The 25680-nt window shown below is 43.7% G+C and overlaps 1 protein-coding gene across 2 annotated transcripts in view; it reads right to left on the reverse strand.

Annotated features, from left to right (window-relative positions):
- Positions 1-1386: 1386 nt before the first annotated feature.
- LOC146208687 (uncharacterized) overlaps positions 1387-25680 on the reverse strand; it is a 37992-nt gene continuing 13698 nt past the window's right edge. For both annotated transcript variants that reach the window (XM_084595912.1, XM_084595911.1), the window contains exons 3-10: positions 19566-19767; positions 15656-15759; positions 14137-14339; positions 11122-11290; positions 7955-8230; positions 6260-6404; positions 5522-5794; positions 1387-1668 (exon numbers count right to left, since the gene is read on the reverse strand). In XM_084595912.1, the coding sequence (XP_084452038.1) occupies positions 1538-1668; positions 5522-5794; positions 6260-6404; positions 7955-8230; positions 11122-11290; positions 14137-14339; positions 15656-15759; positions 19566-19767 (1503 nt within the window). In that variant the 3' untranslated portion in view covers positions 1387-1537. The remainder of the gene's footprint in view (positions 1669-5521; positions 5795-6259; positions 6405-7954; positions 8231-11121; positions 11291-14136; positions 14340-15655; positions 15760-19565; positions 19768-25680) is intronic.

Here is a 25680-nt window from a genome sequence, read left to right on the forward strand (position 1 = left end):
AAAATGAACACCGCTCAAACCTGATCTTAACTTTCGCAAACAACCCTCCGAACATCAACAAAATACAAAAAAACACTTTAACATCATCGATCAAAGTGATCGCCTCTCCAAAATGTTTTCTGTGGTTCCGCGGGTTACATACAGACGACCAAAAAATTCACAAAATTACGTAGTACATTCTACTATCGATAAAGCAGATATTGTGGGTTGTATGCCGTGCGGAACGAATAGATGTCAAGTTTGCAAACACATGCAAACAACGACCACGGCAGAGAGCACACACTCTGATTTTAAACACTCCATCCGCGGAAATTTGAATTGTGACTCCAGGAACGTGGTATATAAGCTCGAGTGTGGCGAGTGTCATATGCAATACATAGGGCAGACCGAGAACCCCTTCCGAATTCGTTTCAACAACCATCGCGCACACACCAAATCTCTCCCCCACCTTCCCCTGTCCAAACACATGCAACAGAAAAATCACGAATTCGACAAACTTAAAGTTTTCCTGCTCCAGAACGGCTTCCATAGCAACCGCGAACGGGAACAGCGAGAATCGTACTTTATATTTAAATTTAGTGCCCTGCATGCCGGTATTAATGAGAGCCCTGGTATTCTTTCTCCACTTCAAAGTTCAGTTACCCCGTAAATTTCTTCCTCAAACACACCCAAAACGGCCAAGTCAAGCTTACTGCAGGTGGCCCAAAGGAATGTCAGCCTCCTCCACCATACACACAATGAAGGTCACACAATTCCTGCTTTTGTCGCCTGGGGTCATACCTATTACTGTGCTTCCTTCCATGTGCCGTTTTTTTTTCTCCACCTGCACTTTCTTCCACTACCCGCCTGCACCTGCTTTTTACCCCACCCATCACTACAATGCCATCGTACTCTGCGCACCTGTCTCTCTTTCCACTCTTTGCATATAAAACTTACTCCCATCGCTTGCATTCACACTCCTGATGAAGGCCAGCTTCTGGTCGAAACGTCGAGTCCAATAAAATGTTTCTTTAAATGAAGCGTACCCTTCGCTATATATATATATATATATATATATATATATATATATATATATATATATATATATATATATATCGAAGAATACAAAATTTACGTGCCGATGACGACGCTGCTTGGAACAAGAAAGGAGCAGAGTTCGCCGTATTTTTAATGAAGTTACGCAGATCGTTGCCGAATTAAACGCTGGTGATTAGGTCGTTTGCATTAAATCTATGAAACTGACGGATATAAGCGGTCAAATGCTCTATCTAGTTAACGATAGTCCCGCATAATTTTTAAGAGCAGGCGATTCCTCGAAGAAAACGACAGAAGGTTACCAGCATAAAATTAAGTGAAAATTATGAACACAGCCATGAAGTCACGTGATTTTCAATGACTAGGTAAATGATTTTTATTGTTCACTGCAAAGCCACATGGTAACACTAGACTTTGTGAAGATTGCAGAACAACATTTTGCCGTAGCAGCATTTCAAATAGAAAATATTACATTAACTTTGTTTCGAATAATGCACGGTCTCTACTGGTGAAGCATTTTTAATTCGCATGCTTCTGCCAGTGCAATGCGGCTGACTTTTCCAGTGTCAGTCTTAGGTAGCGAATCGAAGAAAAAGACTCCTCCGTAGAGGTGCTTGTGCACGGCCAGGTTATCTGTGAGGAAAAGCAAAGAAAAGGTCATCATGAGTTTTGAACGTAGTAAATAACATTTTCTTTCGAAATAGATAATCGCTTGGTTTAATATTTTTGAGGGAAATGGTGATGATTCTTTCAATATGCGGCACATCAACCTTCTGCCTCTCCGCGGTGGGTGGGTGGTCAGGGCCGTAGACTTGCTTAGTCGGGGGAAACGGGTTCAATCCGAGGTGTACTGTCTGCATTTCGAATGCTGTAGAGCCGAATGTCGCCGCTTAAAGTGCGATTTCTGTTCATGTTGTGGAACGCCTCCCTCCCCCCCCCCCACGGGGGGAGGAGGAAAAAAGTATATCAATTCCCTTAAATGCGTCTCTACTGTGAGTCACTCCAGGAAGTTATCCCCAATAATGCAATTGAATGAACATTGGGTACTCTGGAACATATAACGAGTTTGAAGAGAATCAGGATGCAAGTAAATCATGTTGAACCTAGTTAAGGTTTACCGTCCCAAAGCGACTACGGCTATCAGAGGCGCCGTAGTGGGGGGCTCCAGAAGTTTCTACGATCTGCGGTTCTTTCCCTGACATCGCACAGAACAAGGGCGCCTTGCTTCTCGCCTCCATCGAAAAGCGACCACCGCGGCCGGGATTCGACTCCAGATTCTTGGGCACAGTAGCCGAGCGCCCTAATCACTCCACTACCACTCAGCCGCCCGGATCGGAGAAGTGTGGTTGGAACTTTATACAGTCGTGTGCGACCATTCTGTGACTGTCGTGTGCGACTTAATACTGTGGTTCCCCCAAGTTCATAAAAAAAATTAAAAAGCACTGCAGAATCTGCATTTGAGTCATGTGAAGAAAGCACGGATGCTTTTTTTTACGGTATTTTTCTTTTTGTTATTTTTAATTTGGGTTGTTTTTCTTTTTTGTAACTGTTTCGTTACACCCCTTTATGTGCCCTTTTTGTCTACTTCCGATCGCGTGACATCACATTAATTACTTCTTGTTTACACATGTTAGTCTTTGGTACTTTCCAATTGCGCGCCAGTTCGTTACCATGCCCTTTTATGGCTCTCCTTCCGTTTACGTGGCGTCACCATCCGTCACAATTATTCACTTCTTGTTTACCGTTTCAGTCTTTGGTACTTTCAAATTTCGCGCCAATCCCTTTCCGAGTCCTTTTTCAGCTCTACTTACGGTTTCGTGACTCCATATTCTTGACGTCACCCTAATTAACTGAAATTAACTATTTTAGTCTTTGGTGTTTTCAAATTAGGCGCCATACCCTTCCTATGCCCTCTTTTGGCTCGACTTCAGGTTGCGTGACGTCACATCCTGGACATCACATTAATGGACTGATTTAAACAACTATTTAGAATTTGATACATCTTGACGTTACCGGAACTGGCTGACTTAACTATTTTACTATTTGATAGATTCAAATGTGGCGCCAAGTCATTCGCTAATGGCAATATTTTCGCAATTATTTTTAGATGTTCTACCTCAAATTATTCCTTAATTAACTTATGGGCCTAATTATTTTTTCGGACACAACATTATGTAACCTTCTGTCGATTGACGCCACTCATTAACCTCTACCACTTCTCAATTAGTCGCAACTGCTGCGGACACGTTTTGCGGACACGTTCTGCGGACGCTGTCTGCGGACGCGGTCTGCGGACAGAAATCTGTGAACATAGCGAAGTAATGCTGTCGCATTTATAAGTGCTCTTTACGCACTGGCGCCTTTTTTCTCTGCGGGAGGCAACCCGTGGCACTGATGTAGATCTTTGCGCGTGAGCAGGTGCTTTATTACGGGTTCAGAGTTCGTGAAGCAGGAATTAGCTCTGTATATTTAACCAACTCGATCGTGCCGAGAGACAGCGCTTCCATGCACTGGCGTAAGTGGATGTTTGAAAGCATGGCCACCTTTATTAAAAGTTCTCGCATAGACCTTTTTGTCATCGTGCGGCCGAACATACACTAGGACAGCCATTATTCGCTGCTGCTACGTGTTTGTTGCAAGCCGGCAAGCGAATCACGCGCAAAGCAAATTGTTGGACCAGAAAGGCTCCACACCGGAGAATCATCAGTGTTGAGCGTATTCTAAGACCACACATGAGCGCATGGACAAGACGGCAGGCCCGCAGTTCTGAGTAAATGCGCTCTGAATTCGTTTTACCAGAGGTGTAGTGTGCCTATATGCATAGAAGCATTTATACATGTTTTGCTACCTAAACACTGTCACGTAGATGGTCCGAGGATACGGATGGGTGCTGCTGCTGTTGCTCGCAATCATTGCCAGCAATTTGCAAAAAAAAAAAATCCGTCTTCAATATAGTTCTTTATTAGTCTGAATCCTACAGGCAACCAACGATATGGCTTCAAATTGTTCGCCTTGCCCGGCATTCCCTTGAAAGCATATCCTCATAACTGTGACGCACACCAGCGCTAAAGCAGTAATATTGCATCGAATCCTGCTTCAAAACTCTCTCAAACTAGAAACAATAATAGACATAATTGGCTTGCGTGGCTCATTACAGGGGTAAAAAAGACTGCTAACCGTTTGGGATTGGGAGAACACTTAAGCGGCGTCATTGAAGGTTTCACAAGACGCCAGGAGCGACTCTCATTTGGGCCTCCTGACCTCGAGGACCTTGAACATATAGATGCACTTAGCTCATATTGTAATCAATGAATCGTGAATTTATGCCTGTATTCGTGCCCAAGTGTTCTTTAGAATACATTCTTAAGCTATCCAATCATGTGAATGGTCAAGTTCAAAGCACTGCATTCAGAAAGAAGTACGGGCGCGTCGGCATGGGTCCGAATTAGCATGCCTTTCTTGTCGCACGAGAGCCCTGGAAGATTTGACATCCATCTCTATGAAGTTCGAATCGCGGGGTGTTAGAAAAACAGTAACATGCACTATCATCAAGCACCAGACATCACACGGGCGCCTGCCACTTTGAATGCTTCGAGACGTAGCCACAGAGCTCGGGATGCGCCACATATCACTTTACTCAGCAGAAAGCGTCCTAACCACTAAGCCGCCGTTGTGGTGTTATATCATTTAACATTTCTTCATATGTATTGTATTAATGTCGAGAGAGAATGAGCATCGGTATATCCATTATCTACGCGAAAGCTTTCTTTAGTGCATACCTTGCAAACTAACGGTTATCCGACACTTTTTCCTGGTTTTGTTTTATGCGAACGTCATATGCGGAAATATGCCACCAACTAAAGCTTTATGACTATCCCTTGAGTTTATAGGCCATTTGTATACGCTTCTATAAGCTTTAAACAAGCAGAAGAATCACCGACGGCAGGTTTTTTTCTCGAAAGTAATGCACCTTAGCTTCTATGAACGGCTCTCTTGCTGAACGCGAAGCCTTTGAAGACGTTATTACTACCAAAGCATTGCGTTCCGAGCGAACCATAAAAATTAAAGGGCGGGTGATTGCGCTCCATTTGTTTAGGTAAGACGCAAAGCTCTAACGGCTTCCGTCAGCGGTTCCCTTTGCGGCGCCGTCACCCTGGTGCATCCACATTGCACTTCCTTAATTTCTGCCTCTCACATATACCAATTTCCACGAACTTCTAAGCTACTGCATTACATCAGAAACAACCCGACGTATATACATGCATATCATAACTGAGGCGTTTGCATGGCCTATGTTCTGCAGATCAGAAAAGCAATGGAAGGAAGGTGAAGTGTGCAGCTCCCCTCATCCATCCGACTGATATAGAAAGAACTGCCAACTCGACCATGTAAGGTGGTCAAGTGACATCGTGCGATATCACTATCATTCTGTACAAGGGTAATTTAAGGGCAATTGAAAGAAAACAGCATGGAATTCTGTACCAACCTTCAATGGTGGCTTTAATCTTCTTGGCAAGATGCACAGTGTCGCACTTCGCGCCACAATTTTCTTTGAGTACCACGGCAGCCGCTGGAGCCTCTCCGTAATGAGCATGCCGAAGACCCACCACGGCTACTTCGAAAATGTGTTCCGAGTATTCCTGGAGGATCAGTTCTTCAAGTTCCGAGGGAACGACCTGGTTGTCCATGCACTTGATCATTTCTTTCAGCCTTTGGACGATGTAAAGGCGGCCATCTTCGTCGTAGTATCCCGCGTCGCCTGTGTTGGATGATTGCGTAGGCATTGAAAACAGGCTCCTCTGTTTTCTATAGAACTGTGTCGCTATGTCACCAATAGTAATGAGAAAATGAGCTGGCATTCCTGTCATGTTGACATTTTTGTTTGCGCCTCGGAAATACTATAAGCAACACTGCCCAAATGGTACTCGAGATAAAAACTCATCGCATTAGAGTATACTGTATATATTATATGCAAAGTTATTATTTATGTTAGACGTTGTTTTACTTAGTCGCTGAAAAACTTCATTGTTTTGCGAATTAAAGGCATGCTTCATTTAAAAAAGTCACACAGACTGGTCTCGTTTATTGTATTACGTGTTGTATGAAGCGGCGCTTTCAATCAATGAGGGGAAATTTTGAAAGGGGGGGGGGGTGGGGGGGTGGACAGAGGAGTATTCAGGTCTTTACTTTCAGGATGATTGCCTTACGAAATTGAATAACGCACCTGTCTTGCACCAGCCGTCCTTGCCTATGGTCTCGGCAGTATCCTTAGGCCTCTTGTAGTACTCCTTGAACAACGTAGGCGTCCGAAAGCATATTTCGCCAGTCTGATTTGGTCCCAGTTTTTGTCTCGTCACCATGTCAGCGATCTGGCAGATAATTTGATATGTAGTCAAGTACAAGGCTATTGTTATTTCTACCTCATTCAGGAGCTCTCATTCCAACACAAATAAATGCACTCTACGCCTGTGTGCAAAAAAATACACAAGACTTCCATATGTTCGAAGCAACATTTAAGGGTCGCTTCACCTTAAGCTAAGTGGTCTGGAAAATCATGAAGCCTAAGTTAACGAGAACAGTAAAAACAAAAAAAAAAGCAGCATATTCTCCAGAGGGGCAGGCCATTTGCTAAACGTTTAAGAACACCTTTCACAATTTAGCCGGACTTTGAAACACTTTAAAACAATTTTACAGCCAGTTCGAGATATATTAAGGCAGTGTTGTGAACACATACTTGAAATTAACTAATTTCTTGAAGTATAGCAATATGTTTCTTCTTAAGCTAGTCCTGCGACGACGGGAAATCTTTTGTGGCACTTAAAATCAATGGAACAGGTATTTTTTTAAATCCTGTAACGAAAGAACAAATATCGAAGAACAAATATGCCGATGTATTAAATATGCGAAAAAGTTCAGTTTAATACCCCTTCGCCAAGTGGTGCCAAGCTTTTAGTGTATGTCTTTGCGACACGATGTATCGGTGCGGAGAAAGGTAAAAGGGTGCAAGCTTTTTCCTTCTACCATTTTTCATCCTTAGCATAATTTAAACTGGCAGTCGGGTAATGTGCCAACTACGGTGCCTCAATGTTGCCCGCGCGCCGCCGTTCAGGGTGATGACCTTTTTGTGCCGCATCGCGCCACCGCGGCGTCATTTTGGTTTTAAGCGGCTGTCTGTGCGGCCGTCCCTACTACGCTCGTCTCTGCAGCCGGATAGAGCGGTCAAGCGCGGTCATTTCGATGCTGTAGTGTCGAATGCGCGACGCGCTCCTTAAAACCAAAATGGCGGCGCTGTCATCACCGTGAATGGCGGTGCGCGGGCAACATCTAGGCACCCAATGGGAACCGGTAGTAGTTGCCAGTGCTATTTGACGTGGATAAGTGATGCGTTCTTATTTCCAGTGCAGAAGGAGACGTTTAAATTTGAACGAAAAAGCATGCAGCGTTTACTTGTGTCTACACCTGCACGTACTACATGCCGTATTGATTTTGGTTGCGTTAACGCTGAAAGCGTCATACACGTCGCGTGTTTAGATACAATAGTACTTAAAAACTTTGCAGCTTCTTGCGCTGCACTTGCCATGAGAGTTACTAACTATAGCAGCGTATGATACCTATTGCGGTCAAACAAAAAAACGTTACGGCTGTTAGAGTGGTGTCATCAAAATTTATTAGATTCACCGTAGTATTTCCTTCGCTTGTGCATGCTCCTTGATTTTACTGCAAGAAACTTGTCCTGTTTTTTCGATTTTTATTTATTCTTTTTAGCAAGAATTGCCGCTCCCCTCTGTAGCTGCACCCAACCAATTAGCCGAGGCGGATGCGTCTCGCCTTTTATGTTAGCCTAACTTTCTGTCACAGGCACTTGTACAGGCACATGCACTCAAAGTGTATTGAAAACAGTAACTCCGGAAGTACCCACCATAATCTGCGAGCACGGAGCCGGGAAGCCGACGTCCATTCCTCGGGTCCCGTAGTTGGAAGGTGAGCAGACGACACCCATGGCCTCGGTCAAGGCGTACACGTGTATTACGCGCTCAAGGTCACTAAAGGTGGCCTGTACTATCCTGCGGGCGGTCTCTGGAAAAGCGCCGCCGCTAAGGCTTATACGACGGATGCCAGCGAGACTGCTGCCTGACTTCTGCATTTCAGCCACGAGCAAGCCTAGATGCCCAGGTAAAATTGACAGCGTGGTCACCTGGGAGTAAAATGAATACACTTTAGCGTTGTATATGTGATTTGCTGTGAAGCAAAGTCAGCAGACGTACAAAACGTATCCCGTAAGCAATACCCAGGAGGCCCAATAATGTTTTCCTTTTATTCGCTTCTTCTGTTGGGGCCTAATGAAAATTAATTTCCCGCGCAGCATATTCAAGTTAGCTGTATATTTGGAGCCCCTGTAAAAATTGCAATTTAAAAGTAGATATAAAATAACACTTTAATGGCATAACAACAACGTTTGTTATAAGGGGTTGCTTTTCCTGCTCCCAGGAGACTTAAAAGGACTTAGGCTGTGTTGGAAGAATAGGCTGAGCAATTGAAATAAGCTGAAATAACCTGCGGAGGAAAGTATGAAAGAAGGTATGTGCCATCCGCTGAAGAGGTACTTCGTAAATTCCCATGTCATGCTGACAAGTGTACATCGGACAGACGGGGCGGGGCATTAATACACATTTTAAAGACCGTGCAAGTAATTTGCACGCTAACAAACCTAGTAATTTTGTTGACCATGTCCATGTCTGTAAATCTTGTTGTCCTTTCTTGCACTGTTGTGATATCCTGTGCAAGCACCCGACCCGCTTAAAAACTGAGATTATCGAAACCTATCACTTCTAGAAAAAAAACGATTAAGCAAGCCATCTATTTTACTACAAGATAGAGAGGTAATATGCCTTGGTTCTGCTTAGCTACATGTGCTTTTGGTTTGTATATGTGATAGGATGGCAGGTTTTCTTTTTCATAAATTGTGTTGCTTTGAGTGAAGAAACTTGTTTGTGAGTCAGCGCTCGTCTTGTGGTTCCTAACCTCCTATGCTTGTATTTTGCGCTGTTCGCCCATAAAAATAGGCTTTGGAAGTCGGTTCATAGCCAGACGTTTTGGAGCAATAAACGGGAATCCGAGATGTCTGTATTCCTTGAAATTAAAGAGAGGGGAAATAAAAGCTCCTCTCATGCCTTAAGACGGCTAAACTTCACGTAACAAAAGCCTCCAACAGACGCAGTACACTGGTATGAATATTTTTTTATTCGACATATATAAGCTTAGAGTGGTAGTTTGTTTGCGAAATTATTTCGGCGGGGAGCTTTTCTGCAAAGAGAACTCGAATTTTACCACTTTCGATGGTACTTTCTTGTTCACTTAATGCGTCAGTGAACATCCAGTAAATCTTCCTTATGCAGCCTCCTCACACATCAACTTACAAAACCTATATGATACATATACCAGGGGAATAAAACTGAACAAGTTATACGAGTGGGACCCGTTCAGCTACATATTCAAAATTTGAGGTGAATTTCACCTCCGTCATAACTGGCGAGGCTCGCAAACATTTTACATTGGAAACTTTTTGTCTTCACTGCTGTCGGAATAGATCTCCAAGGGTGCCATAAAAGAGCTAGTTCCACATGCGCACTGAAGGGATAGAAAAAGCTGCTTTGATTTTATATGCCAACGACGTTAGAAAACACAGGTTAAGTTGAATGGTTAGAAGAGGAAGTGGAAGAGCGATTTTACGCGCAGCAATTTAGAAAATATTTGGAAATTAAAATGTATTAGTTCAGGGTTCCGCGAAGTATCCTTGCAATAGGCAATTTGCGTGTGTCGTCCCGAGGAGCCCAGTCTCTAAAGATTCTGTAGTTTCAAGACTTCTGACATAATCTTGGTTCTTGTGTCTTTATAATAGGCTTTTTAACTATCAGTCGACACGAAAAATCCACACTGATGATACTACTAGTGCCGTCACCAATTGGTAAATTGCTTCTCAATGATCGGTAAAAGACACAGAAGGGAAGATTATCTGTTTTCACTCATTTACAAATGTTGATATCTTTCATGTGTATGCTATGATGATTGTTAGGAAGAGAATTCTGCACTATTTCTAAGAATTTCAATTGCTAACGTTTTCAGCTAATTGAGTCAGACTTCAGCATCAGAAGGAAAAGGACTGTCATAAAGATTTGAAATTAAAAAGCCATTGAACCGAGACCCACAGATTCATGCGAAAATAAAGGGATTGGTTCTTTTTGTACTAGAGGGAACTTTGGAGCATGATGATGGTGGTTGTGTATATAGGCTAACTTTTTGTGCCTATAAAATCGCAACATCAACTGCAAATAGCGCTGTTGTATATCTTTTACGATTGCGAGAACATGAAAATCAAAATACAAGCTACTATAACGTCAATGATAAGCAGCGCCTATTGTTTCTCTCAACGTTTGAATAACTTAATATCGGCAGATATTACCACAACACACCAGTAGGACTTTTTGGAACGAATTGGTTTCGATGTGATGACATGTTCCGCATGTCCCAAGGTAATGTCAAAATTGGTTTGGTTGGCTCAAGGCGTTTAACGTCGCAAAGCCACTCAGGCTATTAGAAGCGCTGTAGAACAAGTCTACTGAAATGTCGGCCACCTCGGGTACTTTAACGTGCTCTGGCATCGCACGGTATGCGGGCGCCTTGCTTTGGGCCTCTGTCGAAAAGCGGCCTGGGCGGACGGGATTTGATCCCTTGTACTTGGGCACAGTAGATGAGTAATGTAAATTAAGGATGTCTTTACTATTGAGTCTAGGTTTGTGCGTAGGTTTTAGCGTCTCAATGAGCCTCAACCTATGAAGGACGCCGCATTTCAAGGCTGTCAAAAATCCACACCCCATTATTTACCACGCCGTGACACCGCATCAATCAACACCTTTCACTTTTCACCTGTATAAGAAGTGGCTGCCCCAAGCGTCCTTAGGAAAAGCAATCACCTTTCATCAAGTTTATGTTTTATTAGCCCTGTCTTATATTGTACCTATATTTTCACAATAATGGCACAAATCCTCGATGAATTTGAATGTTCAAAACTATAGAAGACCACCGTACCTTGTACTTGCTGACTAACTGGCTGACTAATTCCAAATTGCTCCCGGGCGATGTCATAACAACTGTGGAGCCGAGAAGAACACCGATGGTGATGAAGATGAAGCCCGACGCGTGCGTAATAGGGGAGGCCACGAGTACCCCGTCCCTTTCTTCCCAGCACAAGCACGACCTGCGAATTAACATTGTGTCCTGAATTATAGGAGCAGAGGCACATTCCAAGGCAACGGGCCGTTGAAAAATGCATTTATAGTCAGCAGCGCCAAGCAACCAGCTATCAATCAAATACGCTGAGAAATGGTGAATGCATCGCTGATGATCATGCCACTTTTTGCGTCACCAAGTTTCTCGCTTTCCTGCTAGCTCTACCAGTCAGACCATACAGCGGATTGATTTTGCTCAAGCTCTCAAAACAACAGCAGGTCCAGCTCGGGGTATTCTACACTGCTGCAGACCTTTTTTATATGTTCTCGGTTAGGTTAATCGTAAAGCTCGCAGCTCTTCCTTTGGAGTGATCGTGATTGCGCTCTAGTCATAGTTCTTACTACAGACATTTAGACAAGCTAACATAAACAGGTTTTCGGTTTATGCACTCCGCAAACTTTGTTGGCTTAGAATGTTAGCTAATTTTTCAATCTTAGAGTGAGGTGGCCACCTCTTTGTGCAAAAGTGAATGAGAGGTCCTTGACTGCACGTGACGTTTTACTCGATGAAGGTCAAAGCTTGCAGTGGTTCACAGTCGATAAGCAAGGCTTTATCATTTAGTCTCCGCCACCTGGCGCAGGTTATCTTCAAACAACGCTAAAGGACCCTCCTAATGGTCTGCGTTCACGCGTGTCCAGATCTCCTAATAACGTAGCATGCGCTACTGCTTGCATGCGAATGATAGCCAGAATTCTGAGAAGCTCTCCGACGCCTTAGCCCTGAGATACCCTGCGCAGAGGTGGGTAGGGTAACATCAGTATTCGTTGTTACCTCGGCTATCATCTGGCTGTGTGCAAAAGTTGACGAGAGGCCGAAATCATGCATTGCGTTTATAACACTTGGTTATGTACAAGCCTTATTAGTACGGTTTTAGGGAATATAGAAGTCCCGAAACAAATAGTTCTCGAATTGTTTCTGCGTTTTAGTGTAAAGTTTCAAGGTAAGATTCAAAACCGCTTATGCGAATAGCTACGACATAGTTGTAAAATATCGTTGCTTAAAATGCCTCCCCAACAGCATTTCCTTAGTTTCCAATCTGCTGATATATCAAATATGCGGGCGGTGTGGATCCAAAGATTTTCAAAGGCGGGAAACTGGTCTGCACACGTCCAAAACTGTTCATCATAATAATAATCATCGTCAGCTGGACTACACCCACTGCAGGACGAAGGCCTTTTCCCCATTGCCCAAGTCATCAGGTGGTGTGCCAGCTGCACCCTCTTGACATTTGCGAACCTCTGAACCTCCTCCGCCGACCTGCCAACCACTGCTACGTTTTCCTTCAATCAGTTTTCAGGCACCTTTTTTGACCGTCGGTTATCCTCTCTTCGCCAAAAATGGCTATGGGCAGATCATGCAATGCCCATGCCCATTTCTTTTTCCCAATTTCCAATAGCATCTAATTAACTCAAGAAATTTCTCTGACCCTCTTTGCACACTTCCCATCTCTTAGCGTTACACCTGCCACTTTTTGTTTGATAGCTTTCTGTGTGTTCCTCATCGTAAGAGAACCCATTACGGTATAGCCTCCAAGATTCAACCCCTTAGTTGAGTGCAGGTAAGATGCTACTTATATACATTACTCTTGAGTGATACCGGTAAACTGCTGGCCATAATTTCGGGGTATATGCCAATGGCACTCCATCCCAATCTTATTCTCCAAATTATTTCTCTTTCTTGATCCCGATCTGTGGTTCCTTCCCGAGGCCGATACGATTAGAAAGCAATGAATGTGTTCAGACGGCTTCTAAACATAAATTTTACGATTCCAGAGCTGAAAGCTGCCGCTCCGTAGAAGTTATTACACCTGCTAGTGGCTAGCGTGCGGGGGTAAAAATTATGTTGGCAACCACATGCCTTGCAAATACGTCAGACTTAAATGCAAGCCGAAAACTAAATTGATTCACGTTCTTCGTACAAATTTAAAGCCGCACCAGTGCAAGAAATAGTGCTGAGAATGGCATAATTTGAAGCAGAAGCAGATGTGACCGTGATCGTGTTATAAGGCAAGGTATGCAATTTTTTCAACATTTTTTGCCCGCTGATTTTATGTCGAATATATACACTGCGCTAGTCTTGCGCACTAAAGCACAAAACGAGTCTACACTTTGTGGACTCATATGCGCTCATATGTTGCCTGAATTGCTTTCAATGAAGATAGCGTGTTCAACCAGGTGACTGAGAATTAAACTACCTTCGTGCCATTTTTTCGGCAGAGTTTCTTAGCATATATGCATTTGTACACCGTCTTATTCTTTAAGGTGTACTGATTCGTCTGTTATATTAATTGCTATGAATGTAAATTGTGCCGGCTAACATGCATCTTAGAATGCTTATGGAAGTGATTCTGTTATACCCTTATTTCAAAAATGTACCTTCTGTTCACTGGTCTCATCTATCTTTGCACTTGTAAAAGCGCCTGAACCACAGAAACAATTCTATGTCCGCACGTTGCTTCTCAAGTTTGCTTCGAGCGAACCCACGTGCATCAAAAGTTTTGATATTGAGATAATATATATATACAAGTGAAAAATTGCTTCATACCAGTTTATTTGTAGTCGACGTTTCGGCAGGGCTGCTGCCGAAACGTCGACTACAAATAAACTTGGAAACAGTAGGAAGCAATTTTTCACTTGTATGTAACCTCTAGCAACCAAGTACGTCTATTGACGTATGCTATATATATATATATATAACCCTAATGAACAGCAAAGAGTTAGTTCAATGCAAAACTTCTGCAGAGGCTTCCGCTAACTTTTTTCTTTGTGCAGCCTTGATACTCTTTGAAGGTTTCAGCAAAAGCCAGCAGCTTACCCTTCAGTGGCAATGTTGGCCAGGAAGCCGTAGTGGGTGGAAACGACGCCTTTGGGAAGCCCTGTTGTTCCCGATGTATAGCAGATGCACAGGACACAACTTCGAGGGTCCTGAGCAGGAACTTCTCGGAAGGTTGCTTCGTCCAGGTCCCGAAACTCAGCCGTCGATACAAATCCTTCCGTCGATCCCGTAGCGAAGAACCCCTGCAAACATATGCGAGAGGTGGTAGCCTCAGAGATTACTCACACAAAAAAACCCTCTTCCGAACTTTCCCTAAAAAAAATTTGCATATTCTTTATAGTTAAAAGAAGAAGCAGGCAATTCGATAAACATTTCTTTTTGTTTATTTAATGTTTCACCTCAAATATTTGATGGACTGAAAAACATCACGGCTTCAAGAACGTACTGGAAAGCGCATTTTATCAACGAAATAATAATCTTGCGGTGATAAACACAAGCAGCTCGAAAGAAAATAGAAGAGTGCAAAGTTAAGTGCAGAAGAATTAAAGCGATGAGGCATAAAAAAGGGAACTAAAACCAAAGCGCTCAGTTGTAACGCTTCGTTAACCCTCACGTGTAACGTTGTCTCTCAGCAGTATTCCTCTGATATTTATCAAACTCAGGTTTCCATGCGTGTACATGAGAAAGTAAGCTTAGCTGCTAACGTGTCCTCGAACACGAAAAGCCTTCCATCTTAGAGCACACATAATTCCTATACCTCGTTGTTGCAACATATTATTTTCCTAATTACGTTAAGTACATTGCCTTAATGGAAACGCTCACTACCACGAGCGATAATTGTCGTGTAGGCTATAGTGTTTTGTACTTTCTAATATATCATTTCTGGAAATTCCTGTGAACCGTTTGCATATTTTGGCGTTATTGGCTGGTATTTTAGCATTCCTTCCAATTCACGTATGTGTATATACATTATTGATAACTTTTAATATTGCGTCAATTTTGTGTACTGCTCGGCACATATGCAATGAGGCTGTAGTGCCTTGCTCCTTTTACAAGAATGTCGCTTAAGCGGGCTGGCTATTTGTATATTTTCTGCCAATGAATAATAATCATCACTGTAATTATTTTGTCACTTATGTAACTCCAGCCTTTATGCACTATCTTTTCTTCTAAATACGCACGGCACAAGTCAGAGCTGTTTTATTTACCAGACTTCCCGATAAAGCACGAGAACTACATAGTAAGAAGGCGCAAAAGAAAGCCCTCTTGCAGCATCGTCAGCAGCTAACTAAATGCATCTATGTATTCCTTAATAGAAGCGTCAACTTTGTTTTCACTGGGACATAGAAGTAGCACCACAAGATGTGATAGTCTCAATAGTCGAGAGATAGCTGAACTGTGCGGGAAAATGCTTTCTCAAATAAAACTATGTCTAATAAAAAGGCAGACTACGGGAGGAAGAAAGAAGCCCTCATTATGCTGCGGTAGGTGCTTAGGCAAAGTTTATGGGTTGTCGTTTATACCGTGGACTGCTACTACTTCGGATTGCCTTACTTACCTTCATTTGAAGAGAAGATGCCGCCTTGGCAGCCTTCTTTGCATAAGCTGGCTCCGTTAGAATGTGGGTGCTGTCGCTGTCTCTGAGCTGATAGTGTAATTCGCCTTGAATACGAAAAAGAACAGATATTATCCACAAGTGCATAAATTTTCATCTCCAATGTTCCTAGCCAGTGAGGGCTTCTCTGCAGATTAGGAAAAAACGCAGTCGACTGATAGCGTTTTCATGATGGAAGTCTTGCTGATTTTGCAAACTCAGCTATTGGTCTTGTCACAGAAGATAATGAGGCTGCACATTTTGTAGAAGACAGTGTATACATACATCCATACGTACATACATTCATACATCCATGAACATGTATAGAGAGCCATCACAGAGAAACAGTAGTACGTGGTTACTATAAAATAAATAAGAAAACCAAGGGAAACGATACTTGCCGGCCCTGATATCTTCTATCTAATATCTGAAGCTTCGAAACTGAGGTGGCAGAAATAGAGGCATAGTAAGAAAGCGAAAAATGTAACCTTAAAGGGAAATACCTTTAGTGCTTGATTTAATATATGTCTGTTTGCCTAATGAAAGGGCGTTATGTCGCGGTTTGTTTCCAGGCAAATATGTCGCCCTATTATTTGAAACTAAGGAAGGATTGTTGCTTAGCCTTTCTAAACCTACTTCCGCCGAGCTCATATGTCCTCATCTGATTGCCCCGTTGTCCACAACATACTGGTGACTGGTAATCCACTGGCATGACTCGGGGTGTGGTAGGTATCAGGGTAAATGGCAGAGCCCTAACTCCTCATTGTTTACGTAATATCGGGAGACCTCACGGCATGGTCAAATTGGCATATATGGTCAAGTCGGGATCATTTTGAAATGGGGTACTGAATGGGAATAAAACTTATTGGTCTGTTTGATTTCAACTCGGACAAGCTAGTTCCACGTCATGCATGCCTGTTTGTACTCTGTGAAGAAGGAAGCGATTATTTATATATCTGACGATCTTTTTCACAGAGTGGAAACGAGGACTGTGTGGAAATGGAGTGAGAGAAAGATAATGGTATATCTTTCTTATTGCTTCCGCTGACAAGCTAGTGAAAAAGTAGAAATATGGATTGCGCACAGACGCTCGCGAGCTGGGTCGTTCTGCACTCCACCGCGGACAGCAGCGAGGTGGAGCACACGTTCTCCCCTCAAGATCAGGCGTGATGCCAGCTTAGAATAGTGGTGACGGTAAATATTATTTATCAAACAGATACGGGATAGTCTTCTTTTCAATCTAGATGGCGACCTGTAGACATTCGACCCAGGCAGCGTGTTCTACCACCCGGAATAAACCTAGGGGAATTTCAGAATTGGAGCTTAACACTGGAGTGTCCCAAAGTCCCACAATGTTTTAATTTTTTTTTCTTGATCAATAACTTATGAGAACTTGCTCCTGTTCGAGTTAGTTACATCCCTATATTATTATATAATGACACGGATAGTACGGGCCAAACACAGTGAAGCTAAAGAGACGAAGCGCCTGCAAAGTATAACTTGGATTTTTGAAGAAGCCCATACATTACCTAAACAATCTGCCCTATTGCAACATTGTTTACATCTATCTGAGAATATTTCGGGGAAGCCATTGTCCCCGCTATCGCAACGGCACTAGCCTCCTCATCAGTCATGTTAGCTACGCTCGTTCTGACCGAGCCGCTTATTCTGAGATTTTGTTGATAATCCGTTACTACCGCAACGATAGCACTACCTGTGCTCACTCTCGGCGACGTAAACATGAACCACGTCCTATCTTCCTTGATATATTATATGCAGCGTTTCCGCGCTTCTCTTCCTTCTTTCGTGGTGATGCTCTAGAATTTCCCCGTGGCAGCGGGGGAATTTTTCCGACATCTATTGAACATCTGTATTATGGTACCCTTGACTTCCATTACGGATGCTTAATCTCAGCTGCACGCTTTGTTTCATTGGGAACTTAGCCAGACTTTCGTATTGGGAGATTTGTTTGGCCTCTACCACTTTTCCCTTATCATTTTCACCCCAGCTTCATTAGCCGATCAGTGTATATGGTGATCAGGAAGCATGTCCTGATTTTATGCTGTTCGTGTTGATCCCTTCAATCTTAGCCTCCCAGAAGTTAGCTTTGTGTACATACGGGACAGCGTAGGCGATTCTGTTGATGACAAAGGCTTTTACGAGCTTTATAGGTTGTCTCGCTCGTTGCCAATTTCTGCTAACAATGCTTTGAATTAGATACATTATTTTTAAGCACAGCCTTCGAGTTTCCTTATTGTTTCTCCGCATAAATTATTATCTCGCCACCACATACCTTAGTTGAAAAGCTTTTCGACTGTGGAGATTGGTCGCTTCTGTAAATTTGGCTTGATTCTCGTTGTTCTTTCCCCGATCTGCTGCATAGTGGCTGGTACACGAACATCTCAGACTTTTTGGGAGATGATTTTGAGGCTTCCAGGTATTACGTGATCTTCAAACGTTGTCATGACTGTCTGAAGGTGCCTATAATTTCTACATCACTACGTCCCACGGTCCAGATTGTCCACGTACAATCTGTGGCTCACGCGTTCACTTGCTTCTAGCTTTGATGGAAGCATGATTAGTGCAACGTAAAAAAGCAGGGCGGAATAAACGTTGCTGTAACTAAATGTCTCTACTTGTGAAGTAGGAAAAAATGTCCACGAACGGGGACTGTAGTCTTGCGCTACAGGACGTAGACTGCGTACCACCGCGGCGATCTCCAATCATGAATGATATATGTTAACTTTATTACCGCGGTTTCAGTGGTCGGCTTATAATTGACCGCGAACATCGAATTGATATGGGCATTTACAACAATAAAAATTATGGCAGCTGTAATACTATTGACAGCGCCTCGTTTTCGCTTTGTTTGCGGGAAAAAGGCGAGCTGACCACCGGTTTTTCCGTACCAGAAGCTTAGAGCGTTCGTTGAGGGTGGCCAGGGGGCACGACCGATTAAACTTCGCCCTGTTTACATCATCATCAATTTTATCACACTTGTACACCATCATTAGAAGAACGGTTGAACCTTGTCACCAGAAGGTATGGGAAATTATTCTAGTGACGTCTTCTGCTTTGGGCTGGTTCCCGAGACTACCGCACGTCGATCAGCTTGTGCATTTCGCGGTGGGCAGTATTACGAAGCTGATTAGAGCTGTCTTAGATCGCTTAACGAGCTGCGGAGCTCGGAACTCCAAAATATATATAGAGCCAGATGGCTTTTTCACCATGCTTTTACGCAGTTCTTGTAAACATCTCGAGCGTCCAGAAGACGCAGGTTTAAAATGATGTATACATTTAACTCAAAGCCAAGAAAGAATGGCATAAAATGTGTATCTTTCTTTTCACGTGAGTTCCGGATGAAGTCATTTTAGGGCCAGTTTTTGCCTTGGAGACGTTTTTTTCCTCGTTGCAGCTTCTTCAGGGGCCGTTTCTTCCGGGGATGTTTTCTCCTGCACTCGGTTGCTTCTCGATTTGAGGAGAAGTCGGTACACACATTAAAGCCCATTTTGAACTACCGCCCTATAGTTTAGTTTCTGAGTGCCCGGTCGTGGCCGATCCAAAGCTAAAATAAAGGAAAATTTAAAGTACTTCTGTATAAGAGAGTTCATTAAACCAAAGAAGGGTATTCTAGGGGAAACGGGAAAACTGCAGCCTCAGTACCAGACCTACTTAGACTTACTTTTAAAGCTCGGCCTTACTGTTCCGCACGATTTTTGTTTGAACCATTTCCTCTGATAACCTATGCAGGCCAAAGGAGTACTAGAAATCAACAGACACGCGGTTGACTAAACATCAAGGAAGTGAGAATGTATACTACGCGCACGTTGTGAATTTGAAACACTGGATGATGATCTGCTTGCAGCCTGCTTACGTTCGGTGAGCGACGTCTTGGCCAGAACCACGCTTGCTCCAGCAAAGACACATGCCCACATGGCAACGAAGTTGTCCACATTGTTGCCGAGGTGGACGCAGACTCTGTGCCCAGGGCCCAAGCCATGCTTCTGGAAGCCGGCGGCGTAGCGTTGCATGCGCACGAAGAGCTCTCGGCGCGTTGCTGAGGCAGTGCCATCCGCCTGAACATGATATGACCCACTTGTGTTATCCAGTGTTTCCTTTGCTTTCCCAGTGTTATTTTAGTACAAATTCACCAGCGGCTATCAAGCAGCTTTATACCTTTTTCATATTTGGTTAAGGCATTCTATACTGAAAAAGCTGTATAACAGCATACAGGGTTTATTATTCGATGTTATTCATATAGCTGGTATTGGGTCATCATAGACCCGCCGTGTGTCTTCACCACAAAAGTCGCTACTTTTTTAGTGGAAGAGCCAAACAGACAGTTCAGAATTTTCCTTCTTCATCAAGAAACAAGTTATTCAATGACAGGCTCGTCGGAGTCTACGCCTTATAATCATTTTTATATTAGCTACATTTACATGCTTGTTGCATGTAGAAATCCACACTGAAAAGAATTCGAATTGAGGCACGAAATTCAGTTACAACAATTTCGATATGGGGAACTATCAGAAAGCAAATTTATATTGATAACACAAAATATACATATATCTGTTTTTCATGCAATACCCATTTCCCTCTGTTTTTTTAATTCTGTTTGAAAATATTCTATATGAATTGAAGGATGCCTTAGTTTATTAGTTTAGTTTATAGAGTTTAACGTCTGAAAGCTACTCAGACTAGGAGGGAGGCCGTAGTAGAGCACTCATAAAATTTTAACCACCTGTAGTTTACCGTGCACTGTGATAGCACAGTACATGGGCGCCTAGCTTTTCCACTACATCCAAAAATGGGTCGCTGCGGCCGTGGTTCGATCCCGCATCTTTGGGCTAGGCAGTAGGGTGCCTTAACCACTGCACTAGCGTTGATGGGTACGAATGATGTCGTTAGGAGTCTATCTGTACTTGTGTGGTTCTCATGCGCTGTACTTCGAGGCGATATAGATTTTGTATCAGGCATATATCCCAGTTGCTAGATTAATGAACAAGGCTACTACTTTTGCTGTGGGAGATAATTCCGTGTCGCCACCTCTCGTGTTATAAACGCGCATTTTTCTTTTGTCATACTGCATAATAATGGCAACAGTGAATGCTATCGCCCCCCTCACCCCCGCCTTCTTTACAACGCCTTAAGTACGCGGTACATGATACAAGGAAAGCAGATAGCTACCGCGTGGGCAGTAGATAGTCGACGAGCAGTACAAGAGATCACAACTGTATTGTATACATATTTTTTTTTCAATCGGTTTTGAAACTAATGTGATCTATTCAGTTGTAGGTTGGTAGGGTTTGACTATCATGTGCCATGTACGAAGTTAGGGTAGAGTCGAGTTAAAAGGTGCGGGCCATGGAATGAAAGTTGGGGAACTTTGACGGGAGCGCAAACTGCGCACTTTGGTCTCTTTCGTGGTCTCTACCTCAGAAGCATCTTTCTATAGCTCTCTGCGTTGTCCTCAACTTAAGTAGAATCCTATTGGTTAGCCTCCACGTTTCAGCCCCCATAAGTGAGCACAGTTAAGATGCAACTGTTATATACTCTCCTCTTGAGCAATACCCGTATGCTTCTAGTCATAATCTGCGAGTGCTTGCCAAACGCGCTCCATCCCAATCTTACTCTTCTTATTTCCTTTCATTGTTACGGGTGACGAAGCCTGGGCATTCGATTTCACACCTGAGACCAAACAAGAATCACGTGAATGGCGGCATTCCCCTTCGCTCAAGCCACGAAAATTCAAGCCAACTGGCATGACATGGGCATGGCGGTGAGCTGGTATGACATTGGCATGAAAAAACTGTACCAGCATCTGCAAAAAGGCTTAGACCGCAACGGCAGTTATGTGGGAAAGTCGAACTATGGTCTGCCTTTTAAGTAATTTGTAAATTGCTTAAAATAAACCTTTTTTTTCTATTTATAAAAGACTTGGAGACCTTATCGTTCGGATGACCCTCGTACAAAGGGGGAAAAGGAAAAAACAGGACGAAGAGAAGAACGAACAACAGAGGCGCCGATTTGTTCGTTCCTCTCTTCATCCTGTTTTTGAGTTATCTCCCCATTTAGATGCAAAATCACCCCTTCGCTAGGTCTAAACGGGTTTATAAATGTTGTGCGTCGCCTACCAATAACCGAGTAGGCAAAAGCTGGAAAGTTGGCCTGCCAACTTTTACTCAGAGTTGCAAATCCAAGGCCCTGCAGGAACATTCATCCACTTGGATACAAAGCGGGACTTTTATCACTTCGTTCCTGCCAACCTGAATAACTTATATCATGGTCCTCTTCACAAACGTGCCTCTGGCAGGCGGTAGTGTGCAGGTGACAAGACCGACCGGTCCATGCGCTGAGCACCGCCATATCACGGTTACATATATTCGAAGGTATTCGCTAAGGCTTGCGAACAATCGCTAATCGGGCGACGAGCTACCAGAAAAATAGCCGTAGGTGGGTATACAGTGCAACTAGCGGGAAAGAGATTGAGACTGAAAAAGTACACTTGAAAGGAAATGACACAGACCTAGGGGCGTGAAAGAGAGCGATGCTCTCGGCTAAGAATGGATCAAAATTTTTCTCTTTTTCATTATTTCGTTGTTTCGAAATATGAAGCAACTGCTGTTGGAAAAGCCTCAGGTGACCTTTCAACCTCTATACGTTTCACTGTCCGTCCACAAAAAAACTGGAACTTGTGGAGATCTCAATGTTGGTATGTAATTTTATGGATATTAACTGATAGGGCTCAGTCAGCCAGAGGTCGTCATTGGCGACGTTTTTGCGGTCTCATTAATGGCTTTGATAGCGCATACCATGGTTACACTTGCGTCATTAAAATACCTAATGTTTCAACTATCGCAAGTCACAATAACCCTAACCTGGTTGTGATGAAGGCCTTCTAAATGTGCTCATAAAGTCGCCGCGCTGCTGCAGGGTTGGCATAAGCATTACCCTTTGTATGGTTAAGAAGCAAAATTTCACATGCATCATGCGAGATATTATCTTTTCACTAGAAAGTCTCCGTACAAAGGCGCTATGGGGACAGCGCGGAGCGATTAATTACTTAGGAATCAAGGGGCACCCTTTCCATGAAGTTTCTATAGATTGAGTTCAGATTTCTGCTGTGTTTGTTTATTTATTCCGCGGTTGTTGACATCGCTCCACGCCAATGCATCATTTTGTGTTTATTTCTTTGTTTTGTCTTCTAATGCCTCGGTTTTGCTCCTCTATCCGGTCCGCCGGCACTCCTGAAAAGGAAACATTGAGGCACCTCTTCCCTTCGCTCAGAACATTCCCCCAGTTCACTGACGCAGTATGGCTCTCTTCCATCTTTTCGCTTTTCCTTTCACACGGCCCCTATCTGAAGAGCTTGAAGGCATCGTTCGTAATTAGTATTCAATCTATAACCTCGTCCCTCCTTCTACGCCCTTTATCCCTTCGGCACCTTATCTCGCAGTCGGTTCGCCTGGCCTATCGTGTCATTGACCACTGCGTCTTTTTCTGTGAATTATTGTTAAGCTATCAGTCAGCGACCGTCATGCGCCTTCGCTTCATTATCTTGCTTCTACGGATTTCTCTGCCATGCTAAAGAAAAGATGGAAAAAGCAGGCGGATACAGCATGCACAAGGTAGATATACCTTGGCATGCAGCGGTTGTCACGGAGGCAGGGCTGTGAGACGACAATGCTGAATGCTGCGGTTGGCAACATCACGCCAGCGAGCGAAAGTGAACGCGGCGTTTGTGGGATGTCAACGCAAACGACGCAACAGCGGCGTATCCCGAACTCAAGGTCGCCGCTGCGAAGGCTGCGTATATTCTTTTTATTTGTCTCTGTCCACGGGTAGAGCCGTGCATTATCCTCTTCGAAAGATAAAAATTCGATAGCCTGTCTAGTTGTGTTTGGTACCAACACCGAACAATGCCATCCGCACAAGAGGCAACCTTCATTCTGTGTACTTAAATGGTTTTCGTTCGTCGCTAGTCACCTTAAAAAGCAAGAAAAAAAAAAGACTCCAGCGAGAACACCCCAACATGTGCCGATACGGAGGATCAACATAGGCTTTCCTAGGCTGACTGTAGCATGACTCTGGCCGAAAGAAAGCTATTGTTTCCTTGGTCACAGTAACACTACAGTGAACCTCGTTCATCCGTTGTACGTCTGAGAGCAGCAAATTAATGATGCGCAAGTGCCCCGCCATTAGAATTTTTTTTTTTTAGTATTTCGCGAGCTCTTTTGGACCGCAGAAATAAGGCCTTATTGATGAGTTTGTGAAGATGCTTAATAAATTTGTGATCACAAATAAAAACTACAGCAAATATCTAAAAGTTCAGATATTAAACATAAATATCAAGTAAAAAAAAGCAGAAAAAAAGAAAGAATAGCCTTAGTAACTATATTCTATAGCATTATGAATTCGTTTCCATATGCGTCCGAAGCAGCTGTTATTTTCAAAACTGACCTCAATTAGATGGGCCAACCGCAGTCCTGCTTTGAGAATTCCGAGTGATGGCCTGAAGTCTCAGAAACAGCCTTTCAAATCCTCTATAGCTCTCAGCCGGCTTACTCTCATATGTTAAAAAGTACGCTCTACTCAGGCCGCAACTTCAGACTTGGTCTCGCATGTCCGAATAAGTTTGAGTGAAGACAGATACCATGCATTCTTTTTCCCGACAGAGCAACCAAAATGAAATTTTTTCAAAGCATCAGTGAATGAAAACGCACTGTGAGCATACCTGAAAGGTTTTTGCCGAAATATAAGACAAACATACGGCGTCTTTCTTCACCTCAAACCCGATAAAAATAGTTTGAATTGTGGGTTTTAACGTACAAATGAAAGACGCCGTAGCGGAGGGCTCCGGAAATTTCGACCAACCGAGGTTTTTTAAACTGTACTGATATCGCAGAGATCAAGGGCGCCTGGGTTTTCGCCCGCAGCAAGGAGCGGCCGCTGAGGCTGGGATTCAATCCCACATTATGCACAGTAGTCGAACACCCTAACCACTGCACCATCACGGCAGGGCCGACGCAAAAAAAAACGTTGGCTGAGGTTTTCCACTGGTTAACCCTAGTTGAATTGCGAAAGCAACTGCGGAAGCTTCTTTTGCCTGCTACATTTTTCCCCTGTGACGCCCTATCAACGTAAGGTGCACACATTATTCGGAACACTTAAGCTCATCCTTTAAGGGTATGACGCGAGAGCGCAAGCTACCAGCCGACATATAAAGTCACGCTTCAACCAAACCGCATGGACGTGCCTGCGTGTTGTAGGGATAACAAGAACGCAATGGTTCTGGCCGAATTATTCTGATATCACCCTACCATATGAAAGCAAAGACCCGAGTTGGCAGCTCCTACCCGTGGCATAGCGGTAACTTGAATTCAAATGTCATGACAGGCTGATTCTAATCTCACCCTCTCACATGAAAGGAGAGGGCCGAGCTAGCGCTCTTGCCGAGTGCACGCTCGCCCGAAATACGCCGCTGGCTAGCCTATCATCATCCCTGCTATCATCCTCAAGCTAGAGGAGACTTAAGATGCACTACTCAGTTATATTTGCCTGCCTTTTATGTGTGCTTTCTGTTGAGCAGCTCAGAAACGGCGGAGTGCTTTGTAAATAGTCTGTGTATATAGCCATTTCTGTACATACCCCCGTGTAATAAACGTGACGTCCGAAAAAAAAAAATGTCCCAGGCGTTTCTCAGTTGGTGAAACAGCTCGGCTTGGATCTGATGATCCGGTGGAGACTATTTGTTTTTATGAAGAGACCGTAGCTACGCCTCTTCACATGCACGGCGCAGCTGCGGCCACCCGAGGTCTCCTTTTGGCTGTCGTAGCGTTCTTTTCGCACCAAAACAAAGCAAAACATTTGGCGGGAGCAAGCGTACCCGACTGCGGAGCCATCCGGCGGAGCCTGGCTGAAGCGGTTGCTAGGCAACGGCGGTTGAAGGCCATTCTTACCCAGCGGCCACCGGCTACGCGACGACGCGA

The sequence above is a fragment of the Amblyomma maculatum genome, chromosome 1, assembly GCF_055883805.1.
Source record: "Amblyomma maculatum isolate TAMU_Amacu chromosome 1, ASM5588380v1, whole genome shotgun sequence".
Lineage (NCBI taxonomy): Eukaryota > Metazoa > Arthropoda > Arachnida > Ixodida > Ixodidae > Amblyomma > Amblyomma maculatum.